General features: G+C 44.1%; 1 protein-coding gene across 3 annotated transcripts in view; it reads right to left on the bottom strand.

The window, feature by feature from the left end:
- Positions 1-3602: 3602 nt before the first annotated feature.
- Positions 3603-23259, bottom strand: part of SLC13A3 (solute carrier family 13 member 3) — a 269140-nt gene continuing 249483 nt past the window's right edge. For all 3 annotated transcript variants that reach the window (XM_085619309.1, XM_085619310.1, XM_085619311.1), the window contains one exon: positions 3603-5864. In XM_085619309.1, the coding sequence (XP_085475435.1) occupies positions 5676-5864 (189 nt within the window). In that variant the 3' untranslated portion in view covers positions 3603-5675. The remainder of the gene's footprint in view (positions 5865-23259) is intronic.

Here is a 23259-nt window from a genome sequence, read left to right as displayed (position 1 = left end):
TCCTCTCCCAAATGAAATATAATTATGAGCTACATAATATACACCCTTGTTACATTTAATGTGAAAACTATTCCTCAACCCATAATTCCTTTAACATCCTCTTACCCACATCTACCATATCCCGTTTTTCTCCCGCCTTCTGTTGGGCCACTCCTATTGAACCATGATGACATATAAATTCTGGCTCTCTCTTTCACAATATCACCACATTTACTTCTCTCCCTGCAGGATGAAAAACTTTTTTTCCTTCTCTTGCACTCTTGATATGCGAAACCTCTATGTTTTAAACATGCCCGTTTAGTCTAGTAGCGCAACTACGCGCATACCTGCTCATTGTATGGTCCTCTCGCTGCTCGGCGTGTGCCTCGAGCGATTGTTTGTCTCTCGTGTAGCCAACCCTTCGTTACAACCCACTTTTAAAACCCACATGCTCCACCCCTACGTGTCAACTGATTAATCACCTGACCTCAAAACAATTACTCTGTAAACTATAAGACCCATAATGCACTTAATGACATACAGCAATCTACAATAATCACCACTTCAACCGCAAAACATACGTGTAAAGAGAAAAATAAGCTTGGCTATGTTCGCATAACATGTATAAAAAATGTTGTAATCTTGCGTGTTCACATTAAGTTATGTTTTGCGCTTGAAGTGGTGATTATTGTAGATTGCTGTATGTCATTAAGTGCATTATGGGTCTTATAGTTACGTAGGGGTGGAGCATGTGGGTTTTAAAAGTGGGTTGTAAAGAAGGGTTGGCTACACGAGAGACAAACAATTGCCCGAGGTATACACCGAGCAGCGAGAGGACCATACAATGAGCAGGTATGCACGTAGTTGCGCTACTAGACTAAACGGGCATGTTTAAAACAGAGGTTTTGCATATCAAGAGTGCAAGAGAAGGGAAAAAAGTTTTTCATCCCGCAGGGAGAGAAGTAAATGTGATGATATTGTGAAAGAGAGAGCCAGAATGTATATGTCAATATGGTTCAATAGGAGTGGCCCAACAGAAGGCGGGAGAAAAACGGGATATGGTAGATGTGGGTAAGAGGATGTTAAAGGAATTGTGCGTTGAGGAATAGTTTTCACATTAAAGGTAACGAGGGTGTATAATATGTAGCTCATAATTATATTTCATTTGGGGGAGGAAGTAATGATGGTTAGAGGGTCACAGGGATCAGTATTTAGTTTTATTTTATTTTATTTATTTACTTTAAACCGATGGATGAAGCACAAAAAGTTATATACGCAAGACGCAACACTGATTTACGTGATAACTGCTGACAATGGTACACTCTAGTAACTATATACTTTCTGAATTGTTAATTTGCAGTTACCCCTGACGAAGGGCTGAAACAAACCCGAAATGCATTGGGTTTTCAATAAAGACATGCTGTTCTGAACTATCCTGTGTATTTGGATCGTATTTGCAAAGAAGTCTGGATGGACACACGTGAATATGAGAAGCATTCCATAGACACCATGTCATATATGTGAATAAGACAAACAACGTGAAGAAAGTTTGAAACAAATATTGTGGGCTAAATTGGACTATGTTGAAAAGGTTAAACGGTGAATCATTGGTTGGATCTGGTATCCACTAACGCAGTGCGTCTGGGAGTGGAGCGTGAATAACACGCGCTCCCCACAGCATAACATTTCGTTACTACCACCAAATGCATTATGTTATGATCTGTGGACCGCATATCTTTAGCTGTCATCGAAATTGAGGTGTTCACAATCTGAAATAACCCATTTGCTAAGTCTCTAGTCCAGGAGCACAGAAGTTCCTGTGACAAAGAAAAATGTAATACTACAGCCTTCTAAGAAATAGTTCATACATCCTTTTATGTTTAAGTGGAATTTGCTTCCTTTCTGTTTTCAGATCTTTTGAATCATAAAGAACTGCACTAAAATGATTGGATGTGCTCAGGAACATATTTTTTGCAAACCTCAAACAAATTCTCAGTTTTGGACAGGAGGAGGAAAAGCAACACAGACTTGAAGGAATGCATTTACAAAGGTTAACTCAATCAATACCCCAAAGGACTGAAATATTTCCTCACAAAACTGATTCCCTGCTTTACATCCCGGTCTCAACCTTTCACACTACTAAACACAACTGGAGATGCCTACAAAATCGACTAGGCTGCCTAACAATTCAAACTTTGTTCTGCAATCACGGATTTAAGTCAGTGTTCCTAGACTACTGCTTAACATCACACACAAGGAAAGACTCTTATCTGAGCTCCCCAAAGTGCTTTGCTAATCCCTTCTTCACAAAGTTGTGAGTGAGCTTTGTTAATCTCTTCCCCATGAAACTGTCAGTGCACCCCAAAGATCTAAAAACATTAGTTGAATATGAAACTTATCCTTCCAAACTAAGACAGCAGAGCTACTCGTTCTTCTAGTGAGTGCCTGAACCTAAGGATCATCTCAATAATTAATGATCTTTGGAGAAATCCTTCAAACAAGAATGCTGAATGCTCCTCCACTCTCCCTGCCCTGCAGAACTGGCTATATTCATCAAGTGAGTCAGGGCAGAAACAAACCGGCAGCCCATCAGACCCTTCACTCCCACACATCTTCCATTACTTACATGATCTTCTTTCAAGATTGATAATGGCAAGTACCCTGAGCTTCACCGCATTGACGGTAGAACAGGAAAAAATGATCAGCTGAGCTGATGACATCTGTTTATGAATCTACATGTAACACAATGGGTCCCAACAGTCCAAACTCCCATTGGAGGAGCCAAAAGGCGAACTCTACATTGCTATGCAAATACTTTGAAAATAAAAATAAAATAACCTAAGCGTTCGATGCACCACCTGTGAGCCATGCATACAAAGGTAGTGCATGTAGTGCTGAGTGTTTTTACAGGCACAGATGTATTTCTATCTTAATTTCCATGAATGTCTGTCTCTCTTGGTCATATACCAGCAGTTCTTAACCTGAAGTACACAACACCTACTCAGGGGGTCCGCGATTGCTTAGAAAATTACCTGTTAGAGGAGTAATAAAGTATGTGTACTTGAAAAACCAAATAATTGTTAATATGCTCTGCAAATGTGAATGCATTTGAAGGCTAAAAATTAAGTTGCTAGCTTTAGCATGTGTTTTAGAGCATCGGAATTACAGCACACAGAATCTAGTATGGCTGATTAGTGGCCTCATTTGAAGCACTGGTATGCATCGACAAAAAGACTTTCATAAGGAGTTTCAAAAAAGTGAAAGCGGTAGACTTGAATCTAGCATGTCACTTCATCTTTAAAAAACAAATCATTTTACAGTTTGTGAATTAAATAAAGTATTTAATAAATTCTGTATTTTTGAGCATTGTTTTGAAGTTCAAATAGTAGAAATCGCTTAGGCCAGGGTTTCTAGTTTCAACTAGTGGTTTGGTGGGGTTCTATAGCAGTAAAAATATTGAGAGCCATATTATATACTATAAAACAACTGTAAAAGGTGCAGTCTCCCCCACTTAATATGAAAAAGTGTAAGAATTATACTTGTTTACACGCCGTACAATGAACCAGAAGCTCACAAAACAAATGTCAGTGCATACTTTTTAGGTAAGAAAATTGACTATAAGCTGTGAACCTACCATGATATTTATTGTCAGTCTATCACATCTATTCAAATACCCAGTCATGGAGAGGGGAAGATGGGGAGGAACAACCTGACAATCTGCAGAGTGATAAATACCCAGGTAACTTTTAGGAGACACCGGAATCTACTTCATTAGATTGTGCAACCTCATGTAGGGCCACTGATCATTAATGATAATGGACTTCAGTGGCGCTTGTCCTGCATTCTCATTTGTACGACAAAAAGTGATTAATGTAGGCGCCTCTCCAAATTATGTGGGACTCATTTTATTTAAATTAGAAAAATATCACATAACCTACCAATAAGATTTTTTATTGCACTGTGCCATCTGGTTAAACATTTATCCCGCTGCCCTGTCCTATGATGATTGTCCGTGGCTCAGAAACCATCTTCTTTTTATTGCCTATAATTTCGATACAGCAAGTTACACTGACACACACACACGCACACAGTCTTTCCCTAATATTCTCTCTCTTTCCCTCTCTCACTCTTCCAGTTCTACTTTTAAATGTTCATTAAAACTATATACTTCTCCGCACTTTTTAGAAAGTTACACTAAAACTAAAAGGACTCGATTATGAGTGCCTCATAAAATTCCAAAACCTGTTGGATTTTCTCCCATAAATTCTGATAGGTCAAGCATATGGAAAAAATACTTGACAAAAAAAGGAAGGTAAATACTAGGAAATGCATATTTTGTCGCAGTATTCACCAAATCCCTACGTTCTGCCCCATTTGCAGAAGATAGCTTGTAATGGACTTGCTTCTTATATAGAAAAATAACAATCCCAAAGGAATCTTTATTTATCGGGTGAAATGAGTAAAACACCCAAATACCGAGGCCCTCGTAATCAAGGCCTCTGTTGTGATGCATTAAGGGGTCACAAGGAGAGTCAGTTTTGTCAAGTTGAGCTCATCTAGAAACATTCATGTTGGTACTACGAAGCTGCAAGGACTAAATATAGTTGGCCCAGCCTTTAAACTATAAAACATTTTTTTTTAAAAGAGATAGGGAACACAAAGTCAATCAATATAATAAAAAAAATGCAAAACTTTGCTGGATTTTAATTTTCTAAATGTATGGATTTTTTAAAAAATGGCCGTTTGTTTAAGTAGCTACCCCATAAAGAAAATCCTCCCATATGTTGCTGGAGGACTCGGACTGGTCGCAATCTGGCAGTGCCCGAAGAGCTGGTCTTTCAGCTCAGTGTGTGGGCTGTTTTTTGGCTGTTTGTGGGCCTGCTTTATGGTCTTTACTGTTGATTTACCTGATTGTACCACAAACAGTCCATGCAGCAAGCCCACACAAACGCATGCAGTCCTCCACACCTTGCGAAACACCAATACAGCAGGACTTCATAACTTAATAAAAACTGCCCTAATTTGCAGAATGTGGGTCCCTTTCTTAGCTTTCCAATAGCTAAGGAGGCCATTTTTGTGTTGGTTTCAGTGTCCACTTTTCTGCCCGACCGTATGTAAAACATGCCTAAAAGAATTACGAAGTGGCAATTTTCAAGGGTACGAATTATTGGAGTTGTTACAGCCAGCGATGAAAGCATGAAATAAAAGCGACGTGGCCCGCACTCCTTGTAAAACGCTTTCTTAACTAAAACGATAAAAGTAGCTTCTTCATGCATAATTTCACATTATTTCAGAATGTCACAGGCTAACTATTGGTGACTCGCGTGGAAGTTTTGTGTTGAACGTGTACTCCACTCAGTGTGTCTCGGTTTACTGAGTGACCTTAAAGTGCAACAGTACAAACATACTTTGCTAGAACTTATCTCCCTGAGAAGAGATTTTCTGACACGTCTGCACAACTCAATCTACGAAATGTTGGAATTGATATGTGTTCTGCAATTTAAAAAAATCTAAATTTGTGGTACCTATAAACAAAAATAAAATGTTATGTCATCTTGGTGACAAAATAAAATGGATTAGAACAGATGCCTCTCTGTGCATCATAGCAACTTCCATAGAATTGTCTTTTTTCCTGTGGAGCTGCAATAATTCAGCAGTTGAGTTGTGTTTGTAATTTGCCGAACCCCATCGTTTTTTCATACTGTTCTATTAAATGGGTTTGCGGTGTAGTTCTGAACGCCTGCCATCTGCAGCGTGCTGTTCACTGGTAGAAGGTGTATCCAGTCAGGGAGGGTATGCAACTGAAAGATGCTCAGGGCCCATGTATTCATCGCCAGGCTGAGAAGCAGGACGCCCATGAGATTCATAACGAATCCGGTTCGTGCCTGAAAAAAAGAGGCAAAACTATAATTTCATTTGGTATTTTCAGTTTTTTATTTGGAGGACACAAACGTGTAATATCAAAGTAATAATGTACAAATTCGTGTCTCTAAACGTCCTAGGCACTGAATGTAGCTGATATCTAAACCTAACGAAGAAACAACATTTTCTTAGCCTAAAAATATTATGTTTCAAAAACAAGAACCACGCGGATTAAAATTCCTCCAATTCTGAATCATACGTTATTTGAATATCGCATTTAATTCCTTTAAACCCTATACCACAAAATTCTTCCGTGTTTCTCTGTGGTCATATAAGGGTCATCTCCTAAATTTACTAACAAAAACATTATTTTTGTACAGTTCCCTTGAGCAGTCTAGCAAAATCAAGAAAGAGTCTACCACAAGGGGGAAGCAGAGGCTCAGCCACATCACAGCGAATAGCTCCGTAGAGTAATTAACAATCCTACCCTGTGTAGCAAACACGTGCATCAAGTCCGATATTCAAAAGCCCAAGCAGAGGCCAACCAAATGCGTGATGTGCCAGTTTTCAAAGAGGCTATCTTTTGTGGCGTAACCTTGACATTTAGGACATGGCAGAGTTGTAACGGAGTGCAAGAAGTCTACTGACTAGGCACATATCACTTCCTGAACATGAGCCTTCTAACGCAAGGTCCAGCGTCGAGACAACAGTTAATGCCGCTAAAAAAAACAAGCATTGGCAACGCAAATAGGTTTCGGAGATGCGAGAGCTATACTTCCATTATAGGCACAAGACCCCACCCACACCACAGCAGAATAGGCATGCATGAATAAATACACAACACAACTTTTTCTTTGGAGAACACATTGCTGCAGGTTTATTCCATACAAAAGTATGCAAATACGGTGGGTTATCTTATGGGCGATCCAAGGGCAGGCAGCTGTACCAACCTTTGCTGCCCTGCCCGATGAGCCAAGCACTGTGGAAAACTCAATCAGCGCTACCCTTATAGGGGTGAGCCCCTTACTGGATCACTGGTCCCTTATTACTCACGCCCCTTTCAGGGCGGAGCATAGCAAGGCAAGCCCCCGGTTGTTCAGGCCCACAACCGCCTGAAGGACTAACGGGGCACAGACATCATTGTTCCAGGACCCTCCCCTGATGCTCCTGGGATTTGGCTCTGGCACCCCTATTGTGCTCTTGCAGAGGTATCCTTCTGTACCCAAACTGCTTCCAGATCGAACTGTAACTCCACCTGCCAGGCAACAAAGAGGACCCAAAATGGAGGGGGGAGGCCTAAATACCCTCCCAACCCCCACGGCGCGCCGGACATGACGTGTCTGGCGCGCCCTTTAAGGGGACTCCTCCTGGAGTCCCACAGTAGTGAATGGGGGTGGGGAAGTGCCCAAATGGAACTAAGGCGGGCCGCCCTCTGAGGTGGCCCCCTGCGGGGGCCGTGGGCAGCCGCATTTGCTTCGTTAATGTTAATACCAACCCTGGACTGCCTCAGAGCAACTTTACCAAGAGGCACAACATAGCTTGGTGGGTTGATGCACCTGCTGGAGGGATATATATGCAGCCTTAAGGACGCCATGGGGACATTTCTGTTACCTGTTTCTGCTCGGCACAATATCTTTAAGCAAGAATAAAATACGACATATCTATATTTATAAAAGCACTGTAAAGTCATGGGCCCAGGCCCACATGCTTTGTAATTAAGGACACAGACACTGTGTGTATGGTTCTAAGAACTGGCCATTAGCAAGTGCACCCGGGCCCTTTTATTAACAGGCTCACGTCACTTGTAATGCCTGTGAGGGATGCGTGTGGGGGTGCAAGTGTGCCCACTCCCATAGGGGAGTGGCTACTAGCTCTGTGTCTGTCGAGACACTAGAATGTGTCTCGCAGGACACAACATTCCTCCCAAATTTTAATAAAAAGAAAGGCTCTCAAGTCAAAGCTGTAGGGAGAAACAACAATGAAATATACACCACAGGGTCCATCAGCTTCTTGGGTCAGGCATCCGAAAGACAGCAGACCAGGACTGGTGACTGTAGCAGGACCATCTTGGCGGGCACTCATCATTTAACCTGAGGGATTCAGAACACGAACGCTTGCTTGGAGATGTCAGTTACACTCCAGTAACTTGCCAGTGGAAACATGTCCTTTGATCCCAGGTAGCTTCCTTTCGCTGACATTGAGGATGGTATGTGGTGGATAACAACAATTCATTAACTGGGTGCGTTGGAGTCCGTTGTTGAAAGTTCACTGAATCGTTGCAGGATCACCTGAAGTCTTTGTTAGACTGTCTTGCTGTGTCTGGTGACCTGTCGGTGGGGCAATGTCTCTTCCACCTCTCCCGCCTGGGGTGGTCCTTTTGTCAGATCTGCCACGGGACTGCTTGTAGGCTGCGCTGGGGCTGCGTGTGGGCCGACTGGGGGCAGCTGCAAAACCGCAGGGGAGCCAGTAGCCAGTCTCTCGCACAAACCTCAAGGGTGTATGGGTCTTGGTCAGGACATGCTCTAGCTGCCACAGGGTTTTGCTTATCAGCAGGTTTGGCAACAGTGTAGAACACCAATCCATTTGTATTCGAGATGGTGTCGGTAGAAGCACTTGATGAGGACTGGCATGGTGACATTGCCAGCCATGTGGTGACTCTGGACGATGGCGGGTGATGACTTGTCTTGATGGCTGCAGGCATTTAGTCTGGAGTCTATCACCTGAGGCAGGGAGTGGCCAGGTACCTCCATGTCCTTTGGGGAGGGAACTTGCGTTCGTTCACTTGAACTTCTTGGGCTGTTGAGACGTTGATGACAGGGGAGTGACAGACATGCTGAGAAACGTACGGATTGATACTCGGTTCGCACAGGCTGTGCGGCTTACTCTCGGAGTCACGGTGTGCAGTTGTCAAATCCTTCTGGGATTATCACCCCCTTCCCTTGCTGTCGCTGCATCAGGACTCACTCCTTTTGTAGCTTGGGTTCTCTTCACTGTCCGGCCCTGCCACTCACGACTTCCCCTTCTGATCTCAGTTGGTTGTCCGATTCTTGGTGTAGACCCTCCGGTCACACTTCCACGTTTCTTGCTGAGTGCGGTGTCATACACTCATGATGTTGCTGCCATTGGGCCTGGATGACAGTTGGCGATGATCAGCTAGGAGAGGAGGTTTCTGGAGGGAGATCGTAGCTGCCTGCCTTTGCTTTGCTGAAGCTGTTCTTTCACCTCTGGCATTTGCGGACAGGAGCAGGGATGCCATCCGACTTCTACTGCCAACACTCGGGGCTGGACGGTCGCACTGTGAAGGGTTAGGAGCAACACGGTTTGCGCTTGCTGCGGCTTACGTTCGGTTCTCCTCTGGGGCTGTCGCCAGGGATATCGGTCCACCTTGGTGGCTGTCTGATACCTCTGGGTGTGCTCTTGGCTGGTGGCACTATGAGTCCTCGTGCTTCTCCTCTTGTTTCCTGGGCACACCTATGTATGTCTAGCTCTTCCAGGTGACAGGATCGTCACTCTTCCTTTTGCTTCTTCTCCGGGTGCAGTGACATGCACCATGTTCCAACAAGTCCAACAGGGCCTTTTAACTTCAACGGTCTCTGGCCCATGCGGGTGAGACTTCTGTCGCTCTTCTCGGCTGCGTGGTGAGCAGCCACTCACTTTGGGTGCTCCTTCTTCAGGCAGCTTCTTGAAGCTCCTACTCCGTGTGTTCCCTCTTCTGGGAATGGCTTCCACGAGTAGTAGAGAGCTGTGATGGCGGCTGACCACTTGTGGTGTGCAACTCTCCTCTCGTCAGCCTTGGGTCACTGGTGTCGCCTTCTTGAGGGAGTGTAAGGGAGGACACTATGCTGTGTTTGGCCCACTCGGGGATCCGTTTCTGCGGTGGAGATGTAGAGGTTCTCCCTGCTGTCTCCAGCATTGCTTCTTCTCTGTGGAGAGGTGTCGCTCTCTCTCTTCTGGGCGCTGCCCATGCTGTCAGGCTTGCCGGTGCGGCGCTCTGCGCACCTCTGACTTCAGGCTCTCAGTCCTCTTCGTGAGCGCCCTCTTCTGGCACTTGGTGTACCAGTTTCATAGCTGGCAGTGGTGTCCGTTCACTACTGAGGGTGGGTGACAATTTCCTTGCTTGTGGTGGCTTCAGACAGCCACTGGGGGTGTGTGGTGCTCACTTCGAACAGTCTTTTGAATGGCTGCTTAGAGTGCAGTCTCTAGAGCAGTGCGGGGTCTCTCTTGCTTCTACTGCTTGTTACTTGGGCACATGGCAGCCTCACTTCACTACCTTGGCTGTCCACGACTTCAGATGGGGCTTGCCTCCTAAGCTTCGTACTCTTCTTCCAGCCAGGATGTGGGGCTACTCACCACCGCTAGGGGCGCTGCAGGTACCTGGGTCTGGCAGGAAGAACAATGCAACCTTCTCTCTGGGCTGGTCCTGGCTGTATTGTAGAAGCCTTTATCTTTGCTGCTTGAGGAGAGTTGATGCTGCTTCGTGAGTGCAGGCATACATTGTCTCTGCTCTGGCAGTGGTGGGGCTAGAAGTAAGTCCTGTTGGGTGCCATGGGCTGGTGCCCTGTGTGTTTGATTTCTTGCAGTGGTGGCCACTTGCCACCTGGGGACGCACAGCGCTCTGCTCACTTATGACTGTCCTCACCCCTTGGGTAGTTGCTCACAGCATTGTATATAGTGTGGGGAGGAGCTGTGGAACCGCACTTGGTTTTACGGTGCTTGATGCTTGAATGAGGTCGCTGGAACAGTGCAGGCTCATGTGACACGGGCTATTTGTCTTTTAAATCAAAACATTAACCCCGTAGGGTCCGGTTCAGTAACCGACTGTCAGGTGGCGCAAGGGCCGCACTCCGCATGCCGCAGCCTAGCTGATGTTGCAGGTTGCAGCCTAGAAACTTAGGTGCAGTGCAGGGTTTTACATGATGCAGGGATGGCTTGCACATATCACCAGTGTTCCTTCTATGGCTGGCCTTTTACTTGTGGATAGATTTTGGTGCAGTACCGCACCTAGCCACTAGGTGGCACTGCAGCATGGTTCTTTGCCGGCCGCGACACACTCTTTCCTCCGACTGAGGTCCTCGACAGTTGCTGCCGGTCTTGTGCTTCCTGCACTGCTGGTGAGTCTGTGGGGGGGGGGGGTGGAGTGCAATTACAGTCTAGGTTTGGTGGGGAGAACAGCACAGCCCTGCCCTCGTTGCAACAGCTCACTTGCACTAGGCTTATCTCCCTGTCTTTCCCCCGAGTGGCGATTCTTGCACATGTGAGCCTGGCTCGTTATAGGAGAGGGGGCGTGCTCCGTTACTGCCTGTTGTCCAGCCTTTGCAGGCGCGGAAGGGTCATTGCGTATCTCTCTCCTCTGCCTGCCGGCTATGATCGCTCCTGGATGGCAAATGGGGCATACTCGGTCTTTCATCTACCTAGCAGGGATAGATTGCTGTTACCATGGGGCAGGCGGTGTCTGCCTTGCCGTCCGGCTTCACAGAACTTCACAAGGTGATGGAGGAGGCTTTTTCTGCTGCGGGTACTCGGGCTGCAGGGAGCTGCCTTACGTGCACTCTTTTGTATGCGGGGTGGCCTGTATGTTGGGAAGGTGATTACTTCATCGGTGTCACCTCATACGGTAGGGGCCGGCAGTGTGCACATTGAGAACGCACTGCACTACCTCACCACTCTCCTGCTCGCAGTGCTTCAGCTATGTACGGACTGCTCCACAGTTTTGCCGATGGCCCGGACTCACCTTGAGCCGATATCACTGTATTCCCTTCATCGCGCTGCCCACCACCTCACACAGTCTCTCCACAGGCGGGTCCTAGCATTTGCAGAGACGTGCTGGAGGGTCTCAGTTTCCCCCTCAAAATCTGGGATAAGATTCACCCTCTTCCTGGGACAATGCGACCTCTTCCTCAGGGGAGACGATAGCGGCCAAGCCTGTGTATGTACCTTGCCTTTCTTCACGACAGTTCAGGTCTTAGGCGGCTTAGCATGAGGGGTCGGACCCCCTCATCGCCAATGTAAAGTCGTGGGCCCTAGGCCCACATGCTTTGTAATTAGAGACACAGACACCATGTGTATGGTTTTTAGAACTGGCCACGAGCACGTTCACCCGGGCCCTTTCATGAACAGGCTCACGTCACTCGTGACACCTCTGAGGGATGTGTGTGGGGGTGCAAGTGTGCCCACTCCCATAGGGGAGTGGCTACTAGTTCTGTGTCTGTCGAGACACTAGAACGTGTCTCGCAGGACAAAACAATCGCCTCCCCCTCAAACACATCTTGATTCTGGCCTTACCCCCAGAGTCTTTACCCCAGAAGTGATCTTGCGTCTTGTTTTCAACTGCTTATTGCTTACACAGACCCCCGATCTTGTTAGCATTTCTTCTAGGATGGCTGGGGATGGAGCAAAGAGGCATGGCAATATAAACAAAAATAGGACTGGCTGTGTAGATCCTTGCGGTGCAAGCTGCTCTCTCAGACTGAAAGAGGTGTCTAGAGACACAGTTTTCCTATTCACTGTCCTTCACGGTTACAAAAAATGTTAAAATATTAGGTAAATAAAGCATTTTAATTAATGTTATAAGAGTAGGTAAATAAAGTTAGTGACAAAACGTGAAGTATTTTTCATTTCCTAATAAAAATAGGCTCAGAAAAAAAATTAACTAAGCAGTGTACTTTTTTTTTTCCAGACGATTTCCTAAAAAATATGTTTGCTTTATGATATTTCATATCGTCCACATCAGAGCATATAATATCAATATGCTTGTCCACAAATCAAGCTATCAAAAGAAGTTAAACACTCCACAAAAAGCAATGCGTGAGGTGCAAATCAAGGGTTCTGACTCAAAGACTGATATAAACAAGTAAAGTCACCTGTTAGACTGTGAAGATGGTACCACCGCCAGGCTGGTATCTATTGCCGTGCAATGACCCAAGGAAAACAGCAGCCCATAATTATCTGAAAAGCCAACCTGTTTTAATGTGGCGATTGTACAACATGCACGTGGTAAAAATACAAATATGGAAAAGATCTGCCATACAGTGAATATAGAGAGGTACTTACTCGGAGCTGTAAGGAGACGCTAACATTTGAGAAGGCTGTCTGCTGACGTATGCGCGCGAGCCCTCTAAAAACAGACTGGTGGCTTGGAGCGGCATGCTGTTGCGGGGTGGAGCTTAGGCAGGTGTGTGTAAGTAAAGAATTATAGTTTAAAACGGACCCCAGGACATTACTTTTAAAAAATCCTCTAACTTTGAATTCAGAGAAAGAAAAGTAAACAGGTGCCCCTCGGAAAACAGAGTCTGACATTTGACCTCGGTCTTTGAATGCACTGCAAAAGTGATGAGATAAGAACAAGGTTTACAGGCCTGTTTACAAACATGGAGTTCGGAGAGCAAGAAAACACGAGCGTTCGTGTGAAGTGCTCAAAAACAAAGAAAAAAGTACTTCCTATATCAGTTCCTAAAATGGGAGCAGTGGATGGACAGTAGTAATTGGCCATGCTCGCGGGAGGGCTAAACACAGGAAGAGGCATAATGTATGCATGCCATGGATTAATGGGGAGAAAGAATATGAGCGCGACGATGGAGCCAGCACATGGGAAGGCTATTGGCGGGATCAAGCACACATTTTGAATACAACAGTTTCTTTGAGACAGTGCATGCGCTGTCTAGCCGAGACCTAACAAAAATATAGTCTTATAATACATGGGATTCTGTAATGTTTCTAATATCTGTTTGTAACAAATATCGAACAGGTTTTTGATGTGTTTAATTTTACTCTAGAGGCACTCGGAGAAATATATCTTTATAAAGGAACTCGCCGTTCGACCTCGTTCCTTTATATTGTTCTAGAACTCCTCAGTGACTTGCAATATCCATAAAATGTATGGCAGGGGTTACTTTATCCCTTATATATTCTGTTGTTACATTGAAGAAAGAAGTACTCCAGTTCAAGTTTGGCATCAGTTGCCCACATGGGCCCTTCTAGCATACAAATACAAAAAATATCACTGAACTGCATAAATATGCGACATTTTAAACTGAATCATAAACCACTTACATTAAGCTGGGATATAGTATATTACTATTTATCCACACTCCGCATTCACAGCTTTGGAAATATCCAACAATAGTACAGATCCTCCCTGATGGCTAGATGCCCCATCACACTTTATATGATTAGGCCTGGACAAATTTGATATTACACCAGAGTAATTGGCGTAATTTTGATAATTTCAAGTAACAGAATTACGCAAAATTACAGAGATTATGTCATTACTTTACATCGTGTTATTTTGTGCAAAAGTTTAACACAAGATTAACCGTTTGGGTAATTATTTTTCACAGAAGCGGCATTTCAAGTAGATTTTTTATCTGAGCAGTCCGTTTTAACTCAAAATGTACTGGGTACTTTTTTTTTTAACTAAAGCAGCATTGTAGGTAGATTTCTTTCCCGAGTGTACCGTTCGGGTAATATTTGAATGCAAAACTCCAAATCTGAACATGAGCGGCAGTGTTTTGAACATGACCAACTGGAAATCAGCTCAAAATTAGATTTTTGAGCTGCATTTTAACCTGAATGGCGCATTTGGGTAATTCAGTGCGAGATGTGTCTCGCATAATTTCACAAAATGTTTTGCTAATTTCGTGTGATTGCGCTACTCGAAATTACGTGAGTTTTAGTCCACCCCTCGGTATGATCCCAAACCTGATAAAACATATATGTTGCCCTATCATTAGACATTGAGCTGTTCAGAAGGAATAATTATTGCATATTGCAAGTTTTTGAGGAATAACATGAGGATTTTGTGCTCTAGCTGCATGGCTATCTGAATCCCTGGTGCTGATTTTTGGTCATGGAAAAATACCAATCATGTGTGCGTGCCATGATCTAGGCCGGTTTCATGGTGATGCGGTCTTGTTGGACTAGGAGGAGCTCACCAAGCACTATCTTCAGAGTGAAAGAAGGCTACTGCACTCACCTGGAGTTAAGAGACACAAGCATGGTGGTGGCAGCATACCTATTTTGAGTTTCATGGGAACCAGTAGTGTGAGTAGGCCTTTTTTGCTGGTGTTACTGGAGTGGTGTCCAACGTTAAAATTTCAGAGGCTGCGTACTTAACACCCTAGGCCTGCATGCATTTTGTGTATGCTGAACAGCTCATAATACATGTGTGTCTGTGCTGGGATGCGTGTGTTTCTGTGCATAATACATAACATGGAGGCCTGTGGGTTTCATTTTGGAAGCCCAGGGCCTGGAGTGGCTAGTAGGGATGAGGACTCCAAGCCCGACAAGGTCACATCCCTGGCTCAGGAGTTTTAGCAATCCACATCTGATGTGGGTTGCTGACATTCTTGAGGGCTGTGGTGTTAACACACATACTGGCAGGGAAGGAAGGGGAGCAGAGCATCCCCTGTGCATATTAAAGGTATTCTTCGATCCTGGAAGAGTTACAGATCAGTGGGGCATAGGCCCATTGTCAGGGAGATTGTCAGACTGATAAGGTTGGCACCTTGGACCTGGCTATCTTGATAGAGAGGAAGCCTTAGTCCTTTGAACCTTTATTTAGCATATTTCAGTCGAGGCTGACAGCCAGCTGTAATCCCTGGTTACTTTCTTGGTCAGTGTTATGAATCAATCAGATTGGAGCCACTCCTGCTGTGGCAGACTGTCACTTTGACGCAGGACAGGCAGAGGAGAGAGCACTTTACAAGGAGCGGACACCCATAACCCAAATTTCAAGACCTCAGACACTAAATCACATGTGTCTGGAGTTGGACTTTAAAGGTTGCAGCCTGAACCTCATACTTTGTTCATCAGACGCAAGAAGGTCGCCTAGACTATAAGTTGCTGCAACCACGACAGCAGACCAAATCCTGCTAGTCTCCCAGCTGGATGAGGAGCCATCACTCATGAAGCCAAGAATGCTTGCCCTGTGCTTGCAGCATCAGCCTTCTGGCTGCTGGTCCAGATCAGCATGCTCTGAAAGGAGAATGAGAGACTTTAAAAAATCCCAGTTAACAAAGTGTGAGGGCCCACTCCGGTCGGGACCAGTGTTGATAGAAAGCAGAGTGCATTCTGGCAGAAGTCAGTGACTCTAGTTGGGGCTACAGTGAAGTTTCAGGCCGTTGCCTGGTGCTGCAGACAGCGTTGGGACTATTGCCCATGTACAGGATCGTCATATGACAAAAGGGAGGGGGGACACTGAGACTGTCACCTATTTCCACTCAACCTGCTGAGGCCTTTGCCCATTGCAACTGAGACCGTCAGGGCTGATGCCCAAGTCAGATACCCTCTATGTGCCAAAGGGGTGGCCACTAGAACTATTGGGGCCATTGTCCCGTGCATCCAGCTTCATTGGGGCAGTTACCCATACCTGTGGGTATTCAGACAAAATATATATAAAAAAAAATATTGAGGAGCATAAATATCGAGTTTTAAATATAGATATGCACTAATATGTGCAAAAATATTGTTGAGAAGAAAATCGATTTTAAGATAATATCGATGTTAAAAATATCTGTTAATATCATTGACAAAAATATGTATGTATTTTAGTATATATTTTAATTGTATATTTAATAAATGGCATAATTATTGTTTTTTAATATACTTTGTAACTTTTTAGTTGTTGCGGGGTTTATAAGGGTACAGGATGGAAAGTAAATTAATTATAATTAGTAATTAACTATTAATTAATATTAATTATTTGATTGTTAATTGTGTAATTTTTTTATTATGTTCAATTTTAGGTGTGTATTGTGGGGTTTGTATGGATATAGGGTGGGAAGTAATTTAATTATAATTATTTAATCATAATTTTTCATTATTGTTTTAATTGATAATGAATTATGTAAATTGTGTAATTAATTTAATTTTGTATTCATTCTTTGGTGTATGTTGTGGTTTTTGTAGGGGTAAAGGTTGTGAAAAATAAATTATATAATTAATGTTAATTATTTAATATTTATTGATATTTATGCAAATTGTGAAATTAAGAACTTTTTAAAGCTATGAGGTGCGAGTTGAGGCATTTGTAGGGGTAAAGGGTAAGAAGTTAATTAAATATAATTAATTGTTTAATTGATAATTATGTAAATAAGATTTTTGAAAATATATATTAGGTGTGCATTGTTTAGTTTGTTGGGATAAAGGATGGGACATTAATGAAATATAATTATTTGATTATTATTTTAATTGATAAATAATTCTGTGAATTTGTCATTATTATAATTTTAAGATATATTTTAGGTGTGTGCTGTTTCCCTTGTAGAGGTAAAAAGTAGGAAGTTATTTAAGTAATAATAAATGCAAAAATAGTCATTTATTGTTTAAAAAACTATGTTATTTATTAAGGTATGTGTTAATTGTGTTATGATTTTTAATTGTAAATACCATTTGTTGGTTGGTACAATTGAAAATATAGTGTGAGATTTTAATTATATTGTTATTTGTTTTCATTTAAAATGTTTATGAAGCATTGTAATAAATATGTAATTTTTTCATTAAAAAAATGCTATCTATATTTTAGATTTAAATATTTGTATTTGTTTTTCTTTAATGCAGTTATTAAAATATTTTTATTTGTATGAAGTGAACTACTCTTTCTCTACTGTTGCAGCGACTGGAGTGGGAATAGTAATTTGTACCCCTCCTGCATCCAATGCTTTCCCTACTGTTGCACCGACTGGTGTAGGAATAGTACATTTTACCTCTCTGCAATCCAACAATTTCCTTACTGTTGTAGTGACTGGAGTCGGAACAGTAATTTGTACCCCTCCGGAGTCTAAACATTTCCCTACTGTTGCACAGACAGGAGAGGGAATAATAAATGTTACCACTCATGAGTCCAAGGATTTCCCTACAGTTGCAGAGATTGGAGTGGTCATAGTATAAGTATCATGCCTAAAATTGTATATTTTTGTTTATATCATTTAGATTTATATTATAATGAGGGTTCGGTGTATTTAACATTATATTATTATTTAATAATGTTTCTAATATGTAATACATTTTTAGTCAAATGTAATTCATTTTGTTTATTTTATGTGTAATTAAATTGGTATGTGTTTTAGAATCTGTTTCCAGTTTGTTATAGATTGTAAATTATATACACACACACTTGTTATTTTTAAACGTTTACAAAACATTAGCAAATTGTAAAAAATTATAACTCATATTGTTAGAATAGTTGTATTTACATGTTTAAATAAATATACACAATAATTTTTTAATAAGTATACATTTATATATAGCCTTAAATTATTTAAATATATTCAATTTACATTGTATTACTGTTTAATGTTAATATATTGAAGGTTTATTATGTTTATATTAAGCGATCTTTTTGTGTTCGATATTAGTGTATAATGATATTTTTGTTATTTACATTATAGGTATAGGATAATGATATTTTTGTGCTCGATATTTTTGAAACAATATTCATGTCCCATGATATTTGTGGTTTCGATATTTTGTCAGTGAATCTGCCCGTGATCACTGTATACCAAGACTTGCCACTCTGACCGTTTGGGATCCTCACCCGTGTCGGAGTAGTCCACAGGCCCTTTGGGAGACTTGCATGAGCTCCGTGGATTAGCATTCAAAGAGTTGAAACTTTCAAAGCCAGACTTGATGTGTCTAAATAGTGTAGGCACCCCCTTCAGTGGTCACCTCTAAAGATCTGCCAGAGACACATAGTTTAGAGTGGAGGAGGGGTGCTGGGGGAAAGAAGAGGTGGGGTAACATGGCCCAGATCAGAGCTAGGGCATGAGTCTATTATTATTTATTTATTTATTTATTTATTTAACTTATATAGCGCACAGATACCCCAACGGGGTGTCCCGGCGCTTGTGTGAGAACGTGTATAATGCTCGCTGTAAGGTGAAGATTTAGCAGAATAGAAAAGTTTTCAGGGCTCTCCGAAAGGGGGGTTCTTCTTGAACGCTCCTGATGTACAAGGGAAGGTTGTTCCAATGGGAGGCAGTGCAAACTTGGAACGTTTTCCCCCCAGATCGAGCCTTTTTAACCCTAGGGGTAAAAAGAAGATGTTGAGAGCTCGATCGGAGTGAACGGGCGTTGCTGTAGGGGCGGAGACATGAGGACAAATGAGCAGAACCCTTCCCGTTGATAGCACGGTGGGCAAGGGTGAGGGCCTTAAATTCCGACCTTTTATGTACTGGGAGCCAATGCAGCCTGAGGCGGTAGGGGGTAATGTGTTCTCTAAGGGGGAGACCACAAACCAAACGGACTGCGGCATTTTGAACTGTTTGCAAGCGCCTCAGGAGACCTTTAGATAGTCCCAAATAGAGGCCATTGGCATAGTCAAGATGGGAGGTGATTAGCGCCTGCACAATTGTTTTCCTAGTTTGATTAGGAATGAAGTTGATGAATTTTTTCATCATCCTCATTTTAGAAAAGCAGGCCACAGATACAGATTGAATCTGCTTCTTGAAGGAGAGATCACTATCCCAAATGACTCCCAGGTTTTTGACGGAGTCCTTCGGCAAAGGAGGGGCGCTCAAGTCAAGAGGCCACCACAGAGTAGGATCCAGTGGGGAGGGCTGGTGAAAAAATATTACTTCGGTTTTGCCAGCATTAAGCCGGAGGCAGTTGTTATCCATCCAGTTGGCAATGCTCCGAAGGCAATTTTTTAGTGGGTCGAAGGTAGACTCAGAGGGGGAGTCATATGAAAAAAGAAGCTGTATATCATCCGCATAAGATGTGGCCTGTATTCCAGATTGGGAGATGATCTCGGCCAGCGGGGAAAAATATACATTAAACAAAAGAGGGCTTAGTGAAGAGCCCTGAGGGACGCCCCACTTAAGAGGACGACTGCATGAAGTGAAGGGGGGAGTGAATACAGCCTGGGTCCGATTGGACAAAAAGGAGGCAAGCCATTCCAAGGCCTTGCCCTGGACACCTTTTTCCTGTAGTCGGTTGAGGAGGATCGGGTGAGATACGGTGTCGAATGCTGCTGAAAGGTCCAGCAGCACCAACACCGCTCTAGAACCCTCGTCAACTTTCCACCTGATAGCGTCCACCATCTCCAGGAGGGCAGATTCGGTGCTATGACCCGGCCTGAAACCGTGCTGGGAGATGTGGAAGGCGCCGCTCTTCTCAAAGAACCCAGCCAATTGGCCATATACAAGTTTCTCCAGCACTTTGGCTGGGGCAGGGAGCAGGGAGATGGGGCGGTAATTTGCTGGTTCAGAGGGGTCTGCGGTTGCCTTTTTGATGATTGGTACCAGTCGAGCATGTTTCCAAGAGTCTGGAAAGATACCCGACAGGAGAGAGTCATTCCATATTTCGTTCAGTACTGGATTGAGCAAAGGAGCGAGGGATTTGTACTGCTTCGCTGGCCACGGGTCAAGGGGGGAGCCAGATTTGCACTTGAGTAGTTCCGCCAGAGACTGATCTAGGGAGATCGGCTCAAATTTGGAAAAGACTTTATCCGGATTGGAGCTAGTTAAATCTGCCTTCAGTTGGGGAGGAGTGATGTTGCTGGGAAAGGAGTTCTGGATTAGAGCGATCTTATCTTCAAAAAAGCTCGAAAGATTGTCGCAGAGAGCCTGAGAGACCAGTGGTTGGCGCTTAAGGGCCAAGGGGTCGGTAAAGGCTCTGACCGCATCAAAAATAACTCTAGGTGCACCCTTAGCCCTGGTGATTTTCTCCTCAAGGTATGATCTTTTATGGTCAATGATTTTTCTTCTGTACTCCTTAAGGGAGGTTTTGTATTTGGATCTACTGTCAGGAGAATAAGATCGCCTCCAATTTCTCTCCAGCCTCTTGCAGGTAGATTTATGTAGCCGCAATTCCTCAGAATACCAGGGTGTCGAGGGAGAGGTACGAAGGGATTTAATAGGTCTCAAGGGTGCTAAAAGATCCAGAGCCGAGGTAACCCAATGGTTGAAACTGGCCACGCGAGAGTCCAAATTATGGGCCTCCCCTGGGGGGGTCGTGGAGAGATGAGGGCCTAGACTCTCAAGAGAGATTCTCCTCCAATTCCGCCCCATGGTGTTGGACTGAGGTCTGGAGCGATCCACCAAGCGGGAGGAAAAGGAGAAAGGAATTAAAAAAATGGTCCGACCAGACAACAGGGGTGGGCTTACCTAAAATAGTGTCAGTGAGGTTGGTACATATCAGGTCCAGAGTGTGCCCTCCCTTGTGTGTAGGGCCAACGACAAGTTGCTTTAGGCCACCATCAGATAAGGCTGACAAAAAGTTGGAGGCATTAGGTTCATTAAGATCGTCAGCGTGCAGATTAAAATCACCCAAGAGGGTGAAATTGGCATAGCGGAAAGATGCCTGTAAAGCAAAATCAATGAGGGCCGGAAGATAGGAGAATTTAGATTTGGGGGGACGGTAGACCAATAAGCCAGAATAAGTAAAGTTGGCGGCCAGTTTAATACAGAAAGGTAACGCCTCAATGCACTCTATTTGAGGGTGTGGGAAGGAGGAGATCGACCAGATAGATCTGTATATAATGGCCACTCCTCCACCAGGGTGTGAATTCTGCCTGTTAGCGCACAGAATTTTGTAGTCGGGAGGAATAGCGAGGCAGAGGGCAGGATTGGTGTCGTCTCCCAACCAAGTTTCCGTAAGGAAAAGGATATCCCACCTGTTATCCTCGAGTGATTGGGCTATGTCTAATGAATGTTTTACTAACGAGCGACAATTAATGAGTCCTGCTTTGATAGACGTATTACTGCCGCTCACAGGTTGACGGTGTACGGACTGCCGTAAGTGGCAGGCGGGGTGAGAAGTATCGTCAGTATGCCGTACGCAGCAGGGTTTGAAGACAAGAGATGTCGGGTCGTCCGGCAGTGCTTGGGGTGCCTGTGGCCAAGAGCATGAATTGGAATTGAGGCCTAAAAGGGTTTCCCTGTTGTAGATGAAGGGATTGAGGGACTCCCGCAGCAAGGGGATAGAACCTGGCGTGGCCGCGTCCAAGACGCGGACGAGCGCAGACGGGCAGGACTCTGGCACGACTCCGGCGCGAGTCCGGCGCGCCCGCTGAGCGCGTTCGCTGCGCGAAGTCATGCCCTTCCCCTTTTATGCGCGACTAGAGCGCTCCGGGTCTGATCCACCCCCAAGATGGCCGCCACGCTTCTGAGCCCCGGGACCAACTCCACAGCGTTACAAGTCAGCTGCAGGTGAGAGGGCGCCAGGCAGCGGGATACGGGAAGACACCAAGGTGAGGAGGTCTGCCTAGTGCAAAGATGCGATCACAAGTTAAAAAATTACGGAGTTAAAAGCAAGTCGACTAAATGTGCAAATATTCGCAATAGCAGCGTAGAACACAGCGTAACAGCAGCAGAGCACACAGCCTCCCGGCTTCCGCCTCAGGAGGGGTACATACAATCACACAGACTGGCGCGTGGGATCTAGGCCCCTTTTATGCGCGACTAGAGCGCTCCGGGTCTGATCCACCCCCAAGATGGCCGCCACGCTTCTGAGCCCCGGGACCAACTCCACAGCGTTACAAGTCAGCTGCAGGTGAGAGGGCGCCAGGCAGCGGGATACGGGAAGACACCAAGGTGAGGAGGTCTGCCTAGTGCAAAGATGCGATCACAAGTTAAAAAATTACGGAGTTAAAAGCAAGTCGACTAAATGTGCAAATATTCGCAATAGCAGCGTAGAACACAGCGTAACAGCAGCAGAGCACACAGCCTCCCGGCTTCCGCCTCAGGAGGGGTACATACAATCAATAGAGACACTTTCTGTTTGATCTATTTTGTGTGCTGTGTTTGCATGCAGAATAAATAAAGCTTTTCTTAGCAAAATAAAATATTGGACTGGACAATGATATTATTGGTGCTTCTGTGGGTATTCTGAATTATGAGCCTGTGTATACCTTGTACCTACCTTCCCTGAACAGCCCTAGACTGCTCATCTCGCACTACATCAGAGAGTCAAATGCAGAAGTGGCAGTACTTACCCAGTTACTCAGGTCCCATAGTAGGTCGGGCCCCAGGACAAAAGGAGAAAAAGACCACAACCCCCACGGTTGAGCCCAGTAACCCCTGCTTGCCCCATGGCCCTCTGAAAGGGGTTCCAAAATCTTAGTAAATACTGGGCTTTTCCCCCTTTTAAAATTCTAACTGGTTTTACCTGCAGAAATCAAACAAGTGTTTGATCTTTAGTGCACCTTGTAATTACCTGGTGAGATAAATATCACACCACTTTTAGTTGTAATGCCGGCACAAAAAGGTGTTAGCGAATGGTTTCCAATTTAAGGGGCCATTTTTCATAAGGCCTACAGTTTTCAGTTTGATTTGCTTTAAATATTTTTGCTCACAAAACATTAATAGAACATAATTGTTCATCCAAAAATAATCTGATTACCCAATCTTACCCAGAATTCCAACATTTGTGTATTGGCATTCGTTGACCTAGGGAAACTCAGCTGTAGTAGAGTTTCATGCA

Source organism: Triturus cristatus, chromosome 7 (genome assembly GCF_964204655.1).
Source record: "Triturus cristatus chromosome 7, aTriCri1.1, whole genome shotgun sequence".
NCBI classification, from domain to species: Eukaryota; Metazoa; Chordata; class Amphibia; order Caudata; family Salamandridae; genus Triturus; species Triturus cristatus.
Note: the sequence above shows the minus strand (reverse complement) of the source record. Positions and strands in the feature narration are given on the sequence as shown.